We start from the raw sequence: 16,207 nt of genomic DNA on the forward strand, positions 1-16,207 counted from the left end.
CTAGAACAGACTCAGACCACAGGGGCCCTCACTGTGTGCGGAAGAAGACAAAGGGACCCAGGCAGGGCTGGGCATCAGGGACCCCGTCCAGGGTCTCAGGGTAGGAGACAGCCCAGGCCACTTAATTTTCTCAGTGTCTGGATTTTTTAAAATGAAGAAACACCTAAATGGAAATATAAAAATTATACCCTATTTCCATTGTTTATATTCATGAGATGAATATGTTTAACCTACACTCGCAGGCTGGCCCTCCCCCCATGAATGTCTAGATACCATCGCTCAGCTATAGCACCAAAGCTGACATCTGAAGACCCTTCTGGGGCCGGGAGGCCCAGACTCCCGGCGCCTGGGAGAGGCCCCGCCTGGTCCCGGCTCTGCTCCCACTTGTGCTGTGGGCACGGTGCCTTCCTTCTTTATTCCTCAGCTTCCTTCTCTGTAAAATGGGAGCGTGAACTACAGCTAAGGGGCTCCTACTCTTGCGTCTAAAACACGAATTGTTTAGTCGCATTGTGTCTGACTCTGCGACCCCATGAACCGTAGCCCGCCAGGCTCCTCTGTCCGTGGGATTTCCCAGGCGAGAATACTGGAGTGGGTTGTCTTTTCTTTCTCCAGGGGGTCTTCCCGACCTAGGGATGTGAGCCCGCATCTTCTGCACTGGCAGGGGCATCCTTTACCACCGAGTCACCGGGAAGCCCTTGGAATCCCTTGAGTCGGGGTGTGGCTGGCACTGCCCCCTGCTGGACACACGGCTCAAAACACACGCGGCCCAAGGGCTTCCCAGGTGGCAGCAGCGGTAAAGAACCTGCCTGACGGTGCCAGAGATGTAGGAGACGCGGGTTTGATCCTTGAGTTGGGAAGATCCACCGGAGGAGGAAGTGGCAACTCACTCCACTTCAGCATTCTTGCCTGGAGAATCCCATGGGCGCGAGAGAGCCTGGGGTCGCAGAGTCAGACATGACTGAAGCGACTTAGCCCACATGCAGAGGCAAGAAAGGGCTTTCCTTCTTCCTCCACCAGGGACTGGAGGGTTCAGGGCTGGCTTCAGACCGAGAGGATCTTTGGGGACCATCTCCAGGGCTGGCTCTGCAACTTCTGAGGCCTCCCCAGAGCAGGAAGGGAAGACAGGTGGCCATGGAGTCAAGGTCATGGAAGTTAGGCGCTGGGCTCAGGGGAGTGAACTGAGAGGTTAGGCAACTTGCCCCACGTTGCACAGTCGGAAGAAATGGAGCTGCATTCCAGACTCAGCCACCAGACCCCAGAGCCCACCTTTTCCCCTCTAATGAGGTCTCGACCCCCTAGCAGAAGGTGAGGGAACCAGGAGTTGGGTGGCGAGAATGAGCGTGTGACCCACGGAAGTGGAGTCCCCCTACTGCGTCTCAGTCCTTTCATCTGTCACCAGAGGGCTCAGCTGGAATGTAGACAAGGGAATCTCCAAGGTCCCAGCCAGCCTTACCGTCCTATGATTTCGACTCATCTGCTGAAATTCAGGATTCTGGGTCCCACCCATGATATCATGACCTCTCTCTGCTGGCTTCTGGACCTGGAGGGGAGAGATGGGCCTGAAATCCAGCACCCAACACTGTGTCTTCTCAAAGAGAAAACCCCGTATGTGCATGTTGGTACTCCTGCATAGGAAGCCATGCATGCAGATGTCCTTTCTGAAACCGTGCTGGAACAGTATAAAGAAATAGCAATGCGTGTTTATTTAAAGCATTCATCTAATTCTACCAGTCCCTTGCTTAAAACCCATTGTGCGTGCGTGCTAAGTCACTTCAGTCATGTCCGACTCGTTGCAACCCCACGGACTGTAGCCCACCAGGCTCCTCTGTCCATGGGGATTCTCCAGGCAAGAATACTGGAGTGGGTTGCCATGCCCTCCTCCAGGGGATCTTCCCGACCCAAGGTTTGAACCCACGTCTCTCATGTCTCCTGCACTGGCAAGTGGTTCCTTTATTACTAGCGATACCTGGCAGAGAAGGAAATGGCAACCCACTCCAGTACTCGTGCCTGGAAAATCCCAGGGACGGGGGAGCCTGGTGGGCTGCAGTCCATGGGGTCTCGAAGAGTCGGGCACAACTGAGCGACTTCACTTTCACTTTTCATTTTCATGCACTGGAGAAGGAAATGGCAACCCACTCCAGTATTCCTGCCTGGAGAATCCCAGGGACAGAGGAGCCTAGTGGGCTGCCGTCTATGGGGTCGCACAGAGTTGGACACGACTGAAATGACTTTGCAGCAGCAGCAGCAGCGATACCTGGGGAGCCGCTGAAGCCCGTCAGGGGCCCTCCTTGTTTCTGGCTTCTTTCTCTGGATTCTCCTCTTCCCGCCACGTCCTCTCCCCAGGTCTTCTGGCCTTGTGTCTTGCCACTGCACCTCTGACACAGCCTATACTCTGGACGCCCTCTGTGCACGCCGTTTCCAGATTTGTCCGGACTCTGTCTGGGCGCTGTGCTTTCGCAGTGCTTTTTCCTCGACGTGGGGTGCTTTTCCCCTTGCCTACGTCCTGCCCCACCCTGTATCTGGAGTACTGCTGTTTCTACTTCAGGACTCAGACTTCAGCTGCTCAGGGACGCTCGGGGACCTTTCTCTAATGCTTCCTTCGTCGGTGCTGTGGTTACCGTTCAGGGAATCTGGCAGTGTATCTGGCAGCGTAATCTGCCAGACATTACATTATGGGGGTCTCATGGCAACACACACACCCAGGCCTGCATGGTGTTCACAGTCGGTGTAGGGTCACTCTCCTCCAAACAAGACGGCCCTGGGCTCAGAGGCCACGGGAAGCCCTTCTTTCCTGAACTCGGGAGCTAGAGGATGTTCCTGGGCCCCCACTCTCTTCCCTGAGGCCTGACTTGCCTTCTCTAAACACAAGAACGTGCCTCTGCTCCCTCTGGGATATGCCTGGAACCCTGAGCCCAGCTTCTTTCTTAATGCTGTAGGGCAGACACCACCCCCCCCCCCCCCCCCCCCTTCCGCCAAGGCCCAGGGAGGGAGGGAAGTTGGCGGGCCTGGTGGGGACAGGCCCCTGGAGCAGCTGTTGGAGCCCTGCCTCTTCCGCAGGCCCCAGGAGAGATGACTCAGCTGCCAGTGATCAAAGCTGAGCCCCAGGAGGTGAACCAGTTCCTCAAAGTGACACCAGGTGAGTGTGTCTGGAGAGGGGCTCTTCGTCTCCAGTCTTGGACAGACCGCATTCCTTACCCCTCGGTTCAGCCCGGTCTCCCTCAAAACGTCCCTTTTCTCCCCGTAAGTCTCTCCTCCCTTCTGTGCCCGTTCTCCGTCTCTCCGGTCCCCTTCCTACTCATTCTACAGCTGTCGTCACTGTTATCGCCACCTTCTCGCCCTGTTTGCCAGGTTTCCCTCCCATCATTCACTAACTGAGGTCCTCTCCGTAGCCATCAGCCCATCCTTTTACTCATTTATCCGTCCATCTGTCCGTTCTTCCACCTATCCATTCATCCACCCATCCAACGAGAGCACATTGGGCCTCTCCTAGTTCCAGGAACTGGGGACCCAGAGAGAGAAAACAGTCGTTGTACCCCAGGAGCTCACACAGTAGGGTCACGGACAAACCGCTAATTATACAGTTGTGTTATGGGTTAAAGATGACAGATCCCAGGAGACCCCTCCCCAGACCTGACAGGAGAGAACAGAGGAAGCTTCTCGGACTGAGCAGGAGAGAGGGCTAACTTAATCTCTCCAGTCCCACCTCATTCATTCATCCAACACTGATTAAGCATCGCCTGTGTATCAGGCCCTGGGCTAACCACCCCAAGGCTTAGGAAGATGAATAAGGCCCAAGTTTCACCCTCAAGTTACTCACAACAGCCTCTGAGAGAAGACAGAATTAACTGGAGGTAGAAAGGGACCAGTGTGAAAGCACCTTACATCCTAAAGCATGGTCGCATCCATCAGCCCACTGCATCCTCCCAGCTCCGCACAGGGAATCATTCCACCCCCAGTTCAACAGGGAAGTGAGGCTGGGAGGTGATGAGTAAGCATGAATATAGGTCACATAGTTGTGGGGTACAACAGTCAGGACTTGAACTCAGGTCTGACTCCAAGTTCAGTGCTCTTTACAGTAGGGCATCCACGAGAGGCAGATGACACCAAAGAAGAGAGAGGGGACTCCTGTAGGAGGCGGTGGGGGGCAGAGCCCGGAACAACGCAGTGGTTCCTCCTCCCCGTCTCAGCCCAGCTCTGTGGTGCAGTGGGCTCCAGGTTCCCGTGTGTGCGTGCACGCATGCTCAGCCGTGTCTGACGCTGTGCAGTCCCAGGGACTGCAGCCTTCCAGGCTCTTGGTCCTCTGGGCTCGGCCCAGGCCTCTTCCTGATGCTGCGGCCAAGAAAGGCAGCAGGGAAGGCGTGCTGGGGAGAGCAGTGCTCCTGGCGGGTCTGCTGAAAGCTCAGTGCCTACTGCCCTGTTACCCTGAGGTGGGAAATAGACACCCTGGTGTTCTGAAATGGAAAGAAAGGGACAGAGGATGCCGCTTGCTCTGCCTGATCCCCATGGGTCTCGCTGTGGGCAGAATCTAGTCATCTCCTGGGGTTGCCAAGTTGGAGGCTCACCGACCCTGAGCCCTGTGAAGTCAGGGTTTAGTCACTAAGCCGTGTCTGACTTTTGCAACCCCAGGGACTGTAGCCCGCTAGGCTCCTCTGTCCATGGGATTTCCCAGGCAAGAATAGTGGAGTGGGCTGCCATTTCCTTCTCCAGAGGATCTTCCCGACCCAGGGACCAAACCTGGGTCAGCTGCATCTCTGGCAGTCTCCTGCACTGCAGGTTCTTTACCCACTCAGCCACCAGAGAAAGGGGCCCCGAGAACCCAGCCTCTGTGTTATCCCTGCCAAGTGTTGGTGTTAGTCGCTCAGTCATTTCCAACTCTGCGACCCCATCCACGGACTACACCAGGCTCCTCTGTCCATGGAATTCTCCAGTAAAGAACACTGGAGTGGGTAGCCATTCCCTACTCCAAGGGATCTTCCCAACCCAAGGATGGAACCCAGGTCTCCTGCATCGTAGGGGGATTCGTTATCGTCTGAGCCACCAGGGAATTCCCACCAAGAATCGGGTTTAAAGGAGCTAGGCTTGGTGGAGTCAGAGAGGGCATGGCCCTCAGATATTGTCTTCTGGGATGTCAACTCTACTTTCTGACATGCTAGGGTCCGGGGGTGGGGGTGGGGGGGGTGTCCCCTGACGTTCTAGGGTCAAGGCCCGAGCAGTCTGCCCACATGCCTTCGGGACCGGCTTGGGCCCCCGCTGTGCTGAACTCTGTCTGCCTGGAGCTGGGGTGCCCGACTGACCTGGCTTCTCCTACTCCCCGCAGAGGACCTGCTACAGATGCCCCCGACGCCCCCCAGCAGCCACGGCAGCGACAGCGACGGCTCCCAGAGTCCCCGCTCTCTGCCCCCCTCCAGCCCTATCCGGCCCATGGCCCGCTCCTCCACGGCCATCTCCACCTCTCCACTCCTCACCGCCCCTCACGTAAGCAGCTGGGGCCGGACTGACCCCAGAGTCTAAGAATCCAGTGTCTGGGGGGAGCCCTAAGCCTGATCCCCACCCACATCAGAACACAGGAGGCGCCTGCCCCGCAGATGGGAGTGAAGGTCTTTTAATTGTGCTTGGGGATGAATAGGAAACGGGAAGAGTCCAAGAGGCCCGCTGAACCCGCTGGTGGCCGAGCTAGGTCTACAACTTGACATTCCTGACCTCCAGGGGGATGGCCCAGGCTGCCTCCAAGGAGCACTGTTTGCAGAGCAATGTTCAGGAGGCCCAGAAGCCCTGGGACGGGTGGGGGAACCCTCAGTCTAGAGGTGGTAGGTGTCCAAGGTGGGTGCTGTTCACGGGGCCCTGGACAAGTAAGCTCTGAGGCTGTGGATTCCGCGATGGGATCTAGAGACCAGCCCTTCCCAACAGTATATTGAGGGCCTAACATGCCAGGCTGCCAGCAACATCCTCAGCACTTGTGACATGTTACTGGATTTAATTCAGATCCGCCCCTCTTGCAGATGAGGAAACTGAGGTTCAGCGAGCTGGGTGCCTTGCCCAGGTCACGCCGAGGGTAAATGGTGAGCTCGGATTTGAATGCAGGGCTGTCTGGTTCCTAACTAGTATGTCCCCCTTGCCGTAGAAATTACAGGGGACGTCGGGGCCTCTGCTCCTGACGGAGGAGGAGAAGCGCACCCTGGTTGCTGAGGGCTACCCTATCCCCACCAAACTCCCCCTCACCAAAGCCGAGGAGAAGGCCTTGAAGAGGGTCCGGAGGAAGATCAAGAACAAGGTAAAGCACGAGACAGACCCTAGCCCTGCCCTGGGGCTTCCTTGGGGGTGGGGCTCTGCTCACCTGGCCATGCCAGTCCTGAAACTGGGGAGCCCAGGAAGTGGATACGTGGCATGGTAACTCCGGGAGGGACAGGGAAGCCTGGCCTACTGCGGTCCACGGGGTAACGGAGAGTCGGACACAACTTGGTGATTGAACAATAACAACCCCCGTTTGGGGGCTTCCCCCCTAGATCTCGGCCCAGGAGAGCCGCCGTAAGAAGAAGGAATACGTGGAGTGTCTAGAAAAGAAGTAAGAGGCCTGGGGCGGGTGGACAGCCTGGGTGGCCTGGGCTCCGCTCCCCAACCTGGCTTCCTCTCCCACCCTCTTGGGGGTGGTGGGGGGTGGCATGGGGAGTAGGATGCTGGTGGGCAGGGCAGAGGGGGCAGCAGAGAGACTTCCCCGGTGGTCCAATGGTTACGACTCTCTGCTCCCAGTGCAGGGGGCACGGGTTCAAATCCTGGTCGGGGACTAAGATTCTGCATGCCCCACACCATGTGACCCCGAAAGTGAGGGGCAAGCCAGGTCTGGGGGTTGCCGCTGAGCCTGTGCCTGCTTGGCCCCCACAGGGTGGAGACATTTACATCTGAGAACAATGAACTGTGGAAGAAGGTGGAGACCCTGGAGAATGCCAACAGGTGGGTGGTGCCGCCTGCGTTCCCCCTGGCCCCTGCCCTTCTGCAGCCAGTGGCTGGCTCTGGCATAGCTCTGGGAGGCAGGAGAGAGGAGAGGCCACTGAGCTCAGGGAGATGCGAATCCCAGAAGCAGGGGCCCTGCAGCCTGGGACCCTCAGTTTCTCATCCTCCTTTATCCACTCAGAGCTCTAGGTACCGGACAGGGCTGTCGAGATGCTTAAATGAGGTAATAATACAGACCAGCAGCAGCCTCTGGGCACTTGTTAGGAATGCTTTGTGCCCGGGCCTCGTGCCAGCCCTATTGAATCCGGGGAAGGTTCCACAACCTATGTGTTAACAAGCCCTCCAGGTAATTCTGAGGCACCCTGAAGTTAGAGCACCAATGTGAGTTTCTCAGACCAGCACGTCAGCATCAGCTGGGGGCTTGCAGAAGTGCAGAATCTCAGGCCTCTCCCCACACTTAACTTGAATCAGAATCTGCATTTCAGCAACACACTTAAGTGATTCATGTGCACGGCTAAGTTTGAGAAACAGTCTGGAGCCCACACTGGGCCTGGCAAGTGGTGGCCACAGAAAGTCACAACTCTGGGTGCTGTTTTTGTGATCCCGGGAAAACTGTCATGCATCTCTGGGCCCCAGTTTCTCTGTCTACGTGGAGACGATGGAAGTGAATCTCCCCAGATTCATGTGACGATGCGATGAAACCTAGCAAGTAAAGGGCCAGCACTGTCCGTGGCATTTGAGAATGCTCCCTTCGTGTTAACTTTTCTTCTTCTTTTTTCTTGCTGTTATTTTGAATTCTTGTTAGTGACCAGTCATAAGCCCACAGTAGGTCTTTAATAATTGTTCACCGGGAGTAATTAAAGCAGCAGCCAACAGCTGGTAGGGAGCAGGTACTCGACAGAAGGCTTTTTCCTTCTTTCCTTCCTTCTCCCCCAGCTTCTCCAGTGGGATCCAGCCACTCCCCTGACTGACCTGGAGAATGCCCCCCTGACTCAGGGAAGAGGGGTGGGAGCCCTCGCCCCTCACCCCCTTCCTCTGGCCCAGATTCTTCTCTGGTCCCAAATAGGGCCAGGCCCTTGGAGCTATTTTGCCACCTGCTGTACATTCTGGGAACTGCAACCGCATGGACCAGCTGGGCGGGAGGGAAGAGATGATTCAACATTTGTTCACCAAGGGTGGGCTGATTCCTTGCTGGGGAGGACCCAGTCCCTGCCCTCAAGGAGCCCCCACAGTTAGTGAAAGAGACTGATTTCGTTGTTCAGTCGCTCAGTCGTGTCCGACTCTTTGCAACCCCGTGGAATGACATCGAAATTTGTAAATAAACGAAGTGTTACAGGTGCTGTGATAAAAGCAAAAACTGTGACAAAATTAACCAAAAAAATGGTAGCTGCCACTCCCCGCATGCTCGCCCCTCACCATGTACCAGGCCGCTGCCAGACGCGCCCTTCTTATCAGCTCAGGGTAGGAGGAGGGAAGCTCAGTTTAGCTGCGGCTGGTGCGGGGTTAAAGAAGAAGGTGACCGCAGCCCAGGCGGGCTAGACCCGCCTCCAACCTCCGCTTTGGCCAGGAGAAGCCTCACGGGGCTCCTCGGAGCTCCCACAGGGTGACCCAGCTACGCACCGTGAAGCGGGCGCCAGGTGCCCCGGCCACGCCACAGAGGAGCCAAGCGGGAAGTGACCTTTTCTGCCTTGAGTGAAGCAGGCACCTGGTGTGGAAGCCAAGTCTAGGGCCAGCCCAGGTGCCCCCACCCCCACCCCACACGGGGGAGAGCTCCAGGAGGCAGAGATGCCAGCCTGCTGGGGCAGAGCCCACGGGTGACCGCTGTGCCCCCCGCAGGACTCTGCTCCAGCAGCTGCAGAAACTCCAGACTCTGGTCACCAGCAAGATCTCCAGACCTTACAAGATGGCCGCCACCCAGACGGGGACCTGCCTCATGGTAGGTTACTGTTCCCTCCCCACAGAGCAGCAAGAGGCCCGGTCTCCCCCCCAGGCCGGCTTTCCGGGGCCTGGGGGTGGGGGGTGTGTGTGCAGAGCTGTCAGTGCCCTGGCTCCAGCAGACCCCCGCCTCTTTCACCAAAGCCCGTGGAACCTTCCGGAACATGACCTTCCCTGACCAGTTCTGACACGGTCTGGATGTGTAGGGCCTCACAGGAACCCTGCGAGGGGATGACAGGCCAAGCGCCGTGAGGACGGCGCCTCTGAGGACCCAGTGGGGGGATGGGCCTGGGGGGATGGGCCTGGGGCGATGCGGGGAGATATGGGCCTGTCTCTCTACATGCCTGGTGCGGTGTCCAGGCTGTGGCCGGAGCCTCTGCTAGCTCCTTTCCGCGTTCCCTGTAGCTGTACAGCCTGTTGCCTCCGGGTTAATCACTGCCCCCAGGCCCTCTGAGATCCTGGAGCTGTCAGGTGGCAAAGCTGGAGTAGAGGCAGGTGTTAGTTTGGGCTCTGTGACGCTTAGCTCCCCATGCTGGCCAGTCTTCCTGGGAATCCTGCCAGGAACCTGGTGTGAAGATATGTCCCCGTCCCTTGCCCCAGGCTCAGTCTCCTCCAGCACCTACTCCTTCCTTCCTTTCCTGGTTCCTTTCCACCCCAGAGGTGATAGCTACACTGGCCAACTCCCTCTCTTTTCTAGCACTGCCTGGGGTGGCCCCTCTCCAGTGGGCTGAGATGGCCTGACAGCCTCCACCTTCTCCTCCACCACATGGCTCTGGGAGCAGATTTCCTGAAAAAATGATGAGCCTTTGGCCCCCACTGGCTTATGGAGTGGGGAGGGTTTTGGGGGTGGCCAGGGCTGCAGCCATCCCCTGGCCCAGCTCTGCCCACCACACTCTCTCCACTGCCAGGTGGCAGCCCTGTGCTTCGTCCTGGTGCTGGGCTCCCTGGTGCCCTGCCTCCCTGAGTTCTCCTCTGGCTCCCAGACTGTGAAGGAAGACCCGATGGCCACTGACAGCGTCTACACCGCCAGTCAGAGTGAGTGCCCCAAGCAGGGCTGCCCTCCCCCCACGCCAGCCCCAACTTCTGGGCAGAAGACAGACGCAAGTGAGGAGCCGGGTCTGGGGCTGACACCGTCTCATTCTACCTTCCCATTTTGCAGATGGGAAAACTGAGGCCTCTCCCAAGGGTCTATGATTTGTTTGATGTTAGTTATAGAATTAAAACTACAGTGCAGAGCCCCTGATTCCCAACCCACCCAGGAGTGGCTTGGCCAGGGGAGGAGGTTTAGGGAATAATAGGAATGTTCCCACCCTAGCCCCCATGTATTATGGTGCCGGTTGATAGGGGACATCTGCTAAGCCACCATCAAGATTTTACAACCGGGGCAGCGAGTGAGTTTCAGCTCCAGGGCCATCTTCCATAAGATGATAGTGGCTGCATGAAGCACTGTTAAGAAGGACTCTGAGGCCCCGTTCAGGATCAACAGGCACGAGTGGCAAGATCCACTGGTAATGTCTGTCATGGGCAGAAGCGTGGGAGTGGTGTGTGGACTCAGCTAGTTACCACCCCAAGGGGCTTGTGAGGACTGTTAAGAACATGGAATTTCCGAGTCAGTCATATCTGCCACTCGCTAAGTGCGTGGCCTCGGGCATGTGTCTGAAGCATGCTAAATTTTAATCTCTTATCTCGAAAATGGGAGTTACCAGTTCCACGCTTATTGAGCATGTTTGCTGTGAAGACAAAATGACATGGTGCATGAAGGATCTCGGTACAGTTCCTGGTACACAGCAGGCTCTTACTAAACGAACAATAGTCGCTCCCTTTTTGATGCGCTCACAAGAGGAGAGAAAAGACACAACACACAGTGGCAAGGGGAGAACCGGCCCAGGGGGCAGCGAAGAATAGTGTGGATTTCCGGAGGCAGAGGATGCTTCAGACAGACCTTCAGAGGAACTTCCAGAAAGTCCCTCATGGCCTCCTGGAGCGCATCATCCAGCAGGGCAGGAGGAGGAAAAGGAAACAGACGGGAGGTCGGAGGGAGCGAGGAGCTGGGGGGAGTGAGTTTCAAGAAGGAGGGATGCTGCAGGGAGAATGAGTTGGGCCTGCAGGGCCTTGAGGCTGTGGGGAGGGTTAGGGGAAGAGGAAGCAGAAGCGAGGAGTGAAAACCCCTCCCTGGACCAGAGCAGCCAGAGAAGAGACAGTTGCTAAGGGAGGTGGGTGGCAGGGATGTAAGTTCCTGAGAGGCACATGTCCGTTTCCTTAAGGCCAGAGGGGTCTGTGTGATGGGAGGCACAGAGGACCCCGGAAAGGAAGGAATGCAAACTGGGGGAGTGGGGTCAGGGGGCGGGGGAGGCGTGTTGATGACAAAAGCAGAGTCAGAGGAGCCAGAGGAGCGTGGGAATGCATGAGCCCCTCAGAGTGAACGCAGTGGGTTTCAGGTTCAGGGTCCCCGCAGGGTGAAGAGGAGGAAGTGAGCCCTGGAGCAGGCTGGCGCACGGAGCTGGGGCAGCGCACAGATGCAGGGGCCCTGCTCAGGCAGACCGTGAGGTCAGGGCCCCAAGAGTGAGGAGGGTGCTGGTGGCTCCTGAAGCCAGGTGGGCCAGGGTCTGCAGCTCGGCCGCAGTGCATCAACCTCAGGCCGGGACAGCGCCCCTGACAACCTGGAGCCTCAGTGGCCTGTTTTGTGAAATGGACCTAAAAATATCTCATTCTGAGAGTTTTTGTTAATGATTTGATATAGGTTAAAGGATGCCAACAATGGCTGATAGGCATGGTAGATATCCAACAAACGTGTTTTCTCTTTTCCTCATCTCCCTGAGGGGTAAACTGGGGCCTCAAATGGGGAAAAGGTTTATTCAAGGTCTCACAGGAAGGGAGTGGTTCAGTAGGATGAGAACCCAGCTCTCAGATGCTCCAACCCAGTGCCCTCTGCTTAGGGAGCGCTAACTTGCTCTGAGTGCAGTTTCAGTCACTCTGTTATCTCATTTAAACCTCACATCGACAGGAGGTTGGCCCCTAGTATTCCTACTTTACAGATGAGCAAGCTCAGAAAGGTGAAAGCAAAGGCATGGCTTGCCTGCAGTCACACAGCTGGGAATCATTTGAGCTGGATTCAGATCCAGGCCTGAAAGAGTCCAGGGCCCAGGTCCTTGACCACTGGGTGCTGAATGCAGCCTAGACGGGGAGGGAGCCTTGGCACCGTGGCTCACCCTGAGCTCCTTCTCCAGTGCCCTCCCGGAGCCTCCTGTTCTATGACGAGGGAGCGGGCTCATGGGAGGATGGCCGCAGTGCCCTGCTGCCCGTGGAGCCCCCGGATGGCTGGGAGATCAAGCCCGGGGGGCCGGTGGAGCAGCGACCCCAGGACCACCTGCAGCATGACCCCCTGGACAGCACCCACGAGACCAGCAAGTACCTGAGTGAGGCCTGGCCGAAGGACGTCGGTGGGAACAGCACGGGTCCTGACTTCTCCCACCCTAAGGAGTGGTTCCATGAGAGGTGGGTGGGTGGCCCCTTCCCTTCCTGGGCTCCCAGGCTCCACCCAGCCTCAGCCCACCCTGGTCTCCGGGTTGTCAGCCACACCCTCCCGTGGCCCCATCCCTCCCAAGTCCAAACCCAGCTTGCAGAGGGGCCAGAGGGTCCTCCTCAGACAGAGTCATCCCTGACTTCTCTTCTCTCTCCAGGGATCTGGGTCCCAACACTACCGTCAAGCTCTCCTAGGCCGTGCCAAGACCCAGGACACAGGGCGTACCCTCTGGTACTCAGAAGAGGGGTCGTCCTGCTCACCAACCCGGATCCGGCTCGTACCCCTGCCCCCTGGGATCCCCTCCCAGGAGAAAGGGTTCCACTCCCCACCCCCGACCAGCCCCTCTTTGCCCCAGATCTTGACTGGGCCCCCCTTCCCCCCACATTTGGACTGTTCCCTTGGGCCAACCACTCTGTTCTCACCCCCTCCCTCCCACAACCATCCGTCCTTCTCAGATAAACCACTCACTGGGTTACCCACCTCCTTTCTCATAATGACCAAGAGGACCACTGCCTCCCTGCCCCACCCCGACCACGTACACACACACAGACACATCAACAGACCGACCCACTAAGCCCCTCCCCGCCCCCCCACTGTACAGAGACCAAGAACAGAAATTGTTTGTAAATAATGAACCTTATTTTTTATTATTGCCAGTCCCTAAGATATTGTATTTTACAAGTCTCCCTCCTACCTTCAACCCTCCCTTGTTTTGTATTTTATGAAGTTAGTGCGGGCTTCGCTGCTCCCTGGCCCAGGAGAGAGGGTCCCCCCACCCAAACCCCTCACCTGGCCTCCCCCCTGCCGCTGCCCAAGCCGCTGGGCCTTTTTAGTTGCCAAACCGCTTCACCCATCAGCTCAGCACATGCTTTAAGAAGGCAAAAGTAAAAAAAAAAAAAAATATGCAGCATCAACCCCTGACTTTGTGCCTTGCTTCATGGTAAGGGTTGTGGGGGTGGGGGGAGGGTAGGACTGAAGACGAAGGAATAAGAAGGGTAAGTTTATCTGGGGGCTATCCCAGGTGGCACTAGTGGCAAAGAACCCGCCTGCCAATGCAGGAGACATAAGAGATGCTGGTTCGACCCCTAGATCGGGAAGATTCCCTGGAGGGTGGATGGCTACTCACTCCAGTGTTCTTGCCTAGAGAATCCCATGGATAGAGGAGCCTGGTGGGCTATGGTCCATAGGGCCACAAAGAGTCAGACGGGCCTGAAGGAACTTAGCACACACACAAGTTTATTTTATATTCTGATCAGTAGTGATCGAGAGTGAGGGGTTTGAGAAGGCATTTGTACTGGGTTCCCTCCTCCAGCCAGACACAGAATTCAAATCAGATGGTGAAAGAATTCTGCTGCAATCCCCATACCCCAAGGCTCCTCCCAGCTCCTACCACTACTGTGTGTGGAAGCAGAGAGGCATATAGGTCACCGGGTCGGCCTTTAAGGGTGGGAACTGTGAGCACTCAGTGTCCAGGGTGGCCAGACGCTGTCCTCGGCACTGTACACACAGTACCCAGGTTGCTCCTCCTCTTTCCTGCCATTTCTTACTTTCTTGTATCTTTGCCTCATCTGCATTAGAGGAGCATACTTCAGAGGAAAAAGAGCTGCCTTTGGCTACTGGAACCGCCTCTTGCTAGCCATATGCAGTGGGCAGAGTTCCAATCCCTTCCCCTAGGGTCGGGAGGGGAGAACCTCTGCATGTCAGGGATGCCACTCCCATAGTTAGGTGACCTTTCATGGAAAAAGTAAAGGGATTTTGCAGGTGTAATGAAGGTCCCAAATCAGTTGATTCTGAGTTAATTCAAAGGGAGTTAATTCACTGAGTTAATTCACTTCCCTGGTGGTCCAGCGACTAAGACTCCGTGCCCCCAATGTAGGGGGCCCTAGTTTTGACCCCTGGTCAGGGAACTAGATCTCGCATGCCACAAATAGGATGTGAGGTGGCCAAGCAAAGAGATAATAAATAAAAGTTTTAAGGGAGACCACCCTGGGTGGGCCTGACTTAATTGGGTGAAAGCCATTCAAAGAGGGACTGCTGCTGCTGCTGCTGCTAAGTCACTTCAGTCGTCTCCGACTCTGTGCGACCCCATAGACAGCAGCCCACCAGGCTCCCCTGTCCCTAGGGTTTTCCAGGCAAGAACACTGGAGTGGGTTGCCATTTCCTTCTCCAATGCATGAAAGTGAAAAGTGAAAGTGAAGTCGCTCAGTTGTGTCCGACTCTTAGCAACCCCATGGATGGCAGCCTACCAGGCTCCTCTGTCCATGGGATTTTCCAGGCAAGAGTACTTGGGGTGCCATTGCCTTCTCTGAAAAGAGGGACTGAGCCCTTCCCAAAGAGAAAGAGAGTCTCCTGCTGGCCTTAAAGAAGCAAACAGCCATGTTTTGTACCACATGGAGAGGGTGGTCTCTAGGCTCTCACACACTGGAGGCAAGGCACTGGATTCTGCCAACCACCTGAGCAGCTTAGAAGAGGACCCCAGCTCCAGATGAAGCCCCCGCCCAGCCAACACCTGGGCAGCCACCTGGGGAGGGCCTGAGCACAGGACCCAGCTGAGCTGTGCCCTGAGCCACAGACACGGAGGTCACACCTGTGTTGTTTTAAGCCGCCGTGTTTGTTGTAATTGGTTTACGCAGTGTAGGAAACTAAGACGCCACGTAACCTGAACCTCCCTGAGCCTCCAGTTCCCCACCTGTAAGAAAAGAATATAAATAACATTCAGTGCATGAGGTTACGGGAATTCAGTGAGCTGTTTAGAATGGGACCCAGTGCACACTGGCTCTGAGAAAGATTAACTGTGCCTTTAACATATGTGTGTGTGAGTTGCTCAGTCAGGTCTGGCTCTTTGTGACCCCATGGTCTGTCTATGGAGTTCTCCAGGCAAGAATACTGGAGTGGGTTGCCATTCCCTTCTCCAGGGGATCTTCCCAACCCAGGGATCGAACCCAGGTCTCCTGCATTGCAGGCAGATTCTTTACCATCTGAGCTACCAGGGAAGCCCCTTTTAAATTACACACACACATATATAAACTATCTACTTATTTGTTTGGCTGTACTGGGTCTTGTGTGGCATGTGTCGTGTAGACTCCTAGTTTCAGTATGTGGGATCGAGTTCCCTGACCAGGGATCGAACCCTTGCCCCCTGCATTGGGAGCACAGAGTCTTAGCATGAGGAAGTCCCTAGCTGTGCCTTTAGAGACAGTATTCATACAATGAGCTAAGGGCCAAGCTAGGGGTGCTGTTACAGCACAGAAGAGGGTGCCTCCCCCAGACAAGCGGCAAAGGCTTCCCGGAGTAGGTGACACGAAAGACTATTGGAAGTAGACAGGAGAGACAAAGGGGCATCCCAGAAAGAAATGGCGCGGGTGGGAGAGAGAGCAGGAAAACTTCAAGAAAATCTCAAATAGTTCAGAATAGCTGGAAGGTAGACAGAAAGAATGCTGCGAACTGAGGCTGGATAGCGATCAGGGGCCAGAGCCAGAAGGCCTTGAATGCCTGGATGTCGAGGCTTATCTCACAAGCATGCTTTCATACTCGGAAGCAGGGACTGTGGTGGGATCAGCTGCCTGGGTCAGCTGCCCACCAGAAGCAAAGATGGACAAGACCAGACAGAACTCTAGAGCTTTGGGACTGGCCTTCAAGGCCCATCCTCTCTCCCCATTCTCCCATAGCCTCATCTTGACCACTTGATGAGGACCTCATTGCCTGCTGCAGGGCATTAGTTTTAACTGCTAAAATATGCAGGCCTTTTAAAGCAAAGGCATTCAAGTCCGGGCTCTGGGCCAGAGCTATGATTATCATTAA

At 56.1% G+C, this 16,207-nt stretch overlaps 1 protein-coding gene across 2 annotated transcripts in view; it reads left to right on the forward strand.

Annotated features, from left to right (window-relative positions):
- Positions 1–13,320, forward strand: part of CREB3L1 (cAMP responsive element binding protein 3 like 1) — a 37,404-nt gene extending 24,084 nt beyond the window's left edge. Inside the window, exons 4-12 of one of the 2 annotated variants that reach the window (XM_040259100.1) lie at positions 3,058–3,136; positions 5,318–5,475; positions 6,122–6,271; positions 6,504–6,562; positions 6,880–6,948; positions 8,785–8,884; positions 9,792–9,918; positions 12,111–12,382; positions 12,564–13,320. In XM_040259100.1, the coding sequence (XP_040115034.1) occupies positions 3,058–3,136; positions 5,318–5,475; positions 6,122–6,271; positions 6,504–6,562; positions 6,880–6,948; positions 8,785–8,884; positions 9,792–9,918; positions 12,111–12,382; positions 12,564–12,980 (1,431 nt within the window). In that variant the 3' untranslated portion in view covers positions 12,981–13,320. The remainder of the gene's footprint in view (positions 1–3,057; positions 3,137–5,317; positions 5,476–6,121; positions 6,272–6,503; positions 6,563–6,879; positions 6,949–8,784; positions 8,885–9,791; positions 9,919–12,110; positions 12,383–12,563) is intronic. The other variant, XM_040259101.1, reaches the window with a different exon arrangement.
- The last annotated feature ends 2,887 nt before the right edge of the window (positions 13,321–16,207 follow it).

Source organism: Oryx dammah, unplaced genomic scaffold (assembly GCF_014754425.2).
Source record: "Oryx dammah isolate SB20612 unplaced genomic scaffold, SCBI_Odam_1.1 HiC_scaffold_17, whole genome shotgun sequence".
Classification (NCBI taxonomy): Eukaryota; Metazoa; Chordata; class Mammalia; order Artiodactyla; family Bovidae; genus Oryx; species Oryx dammah.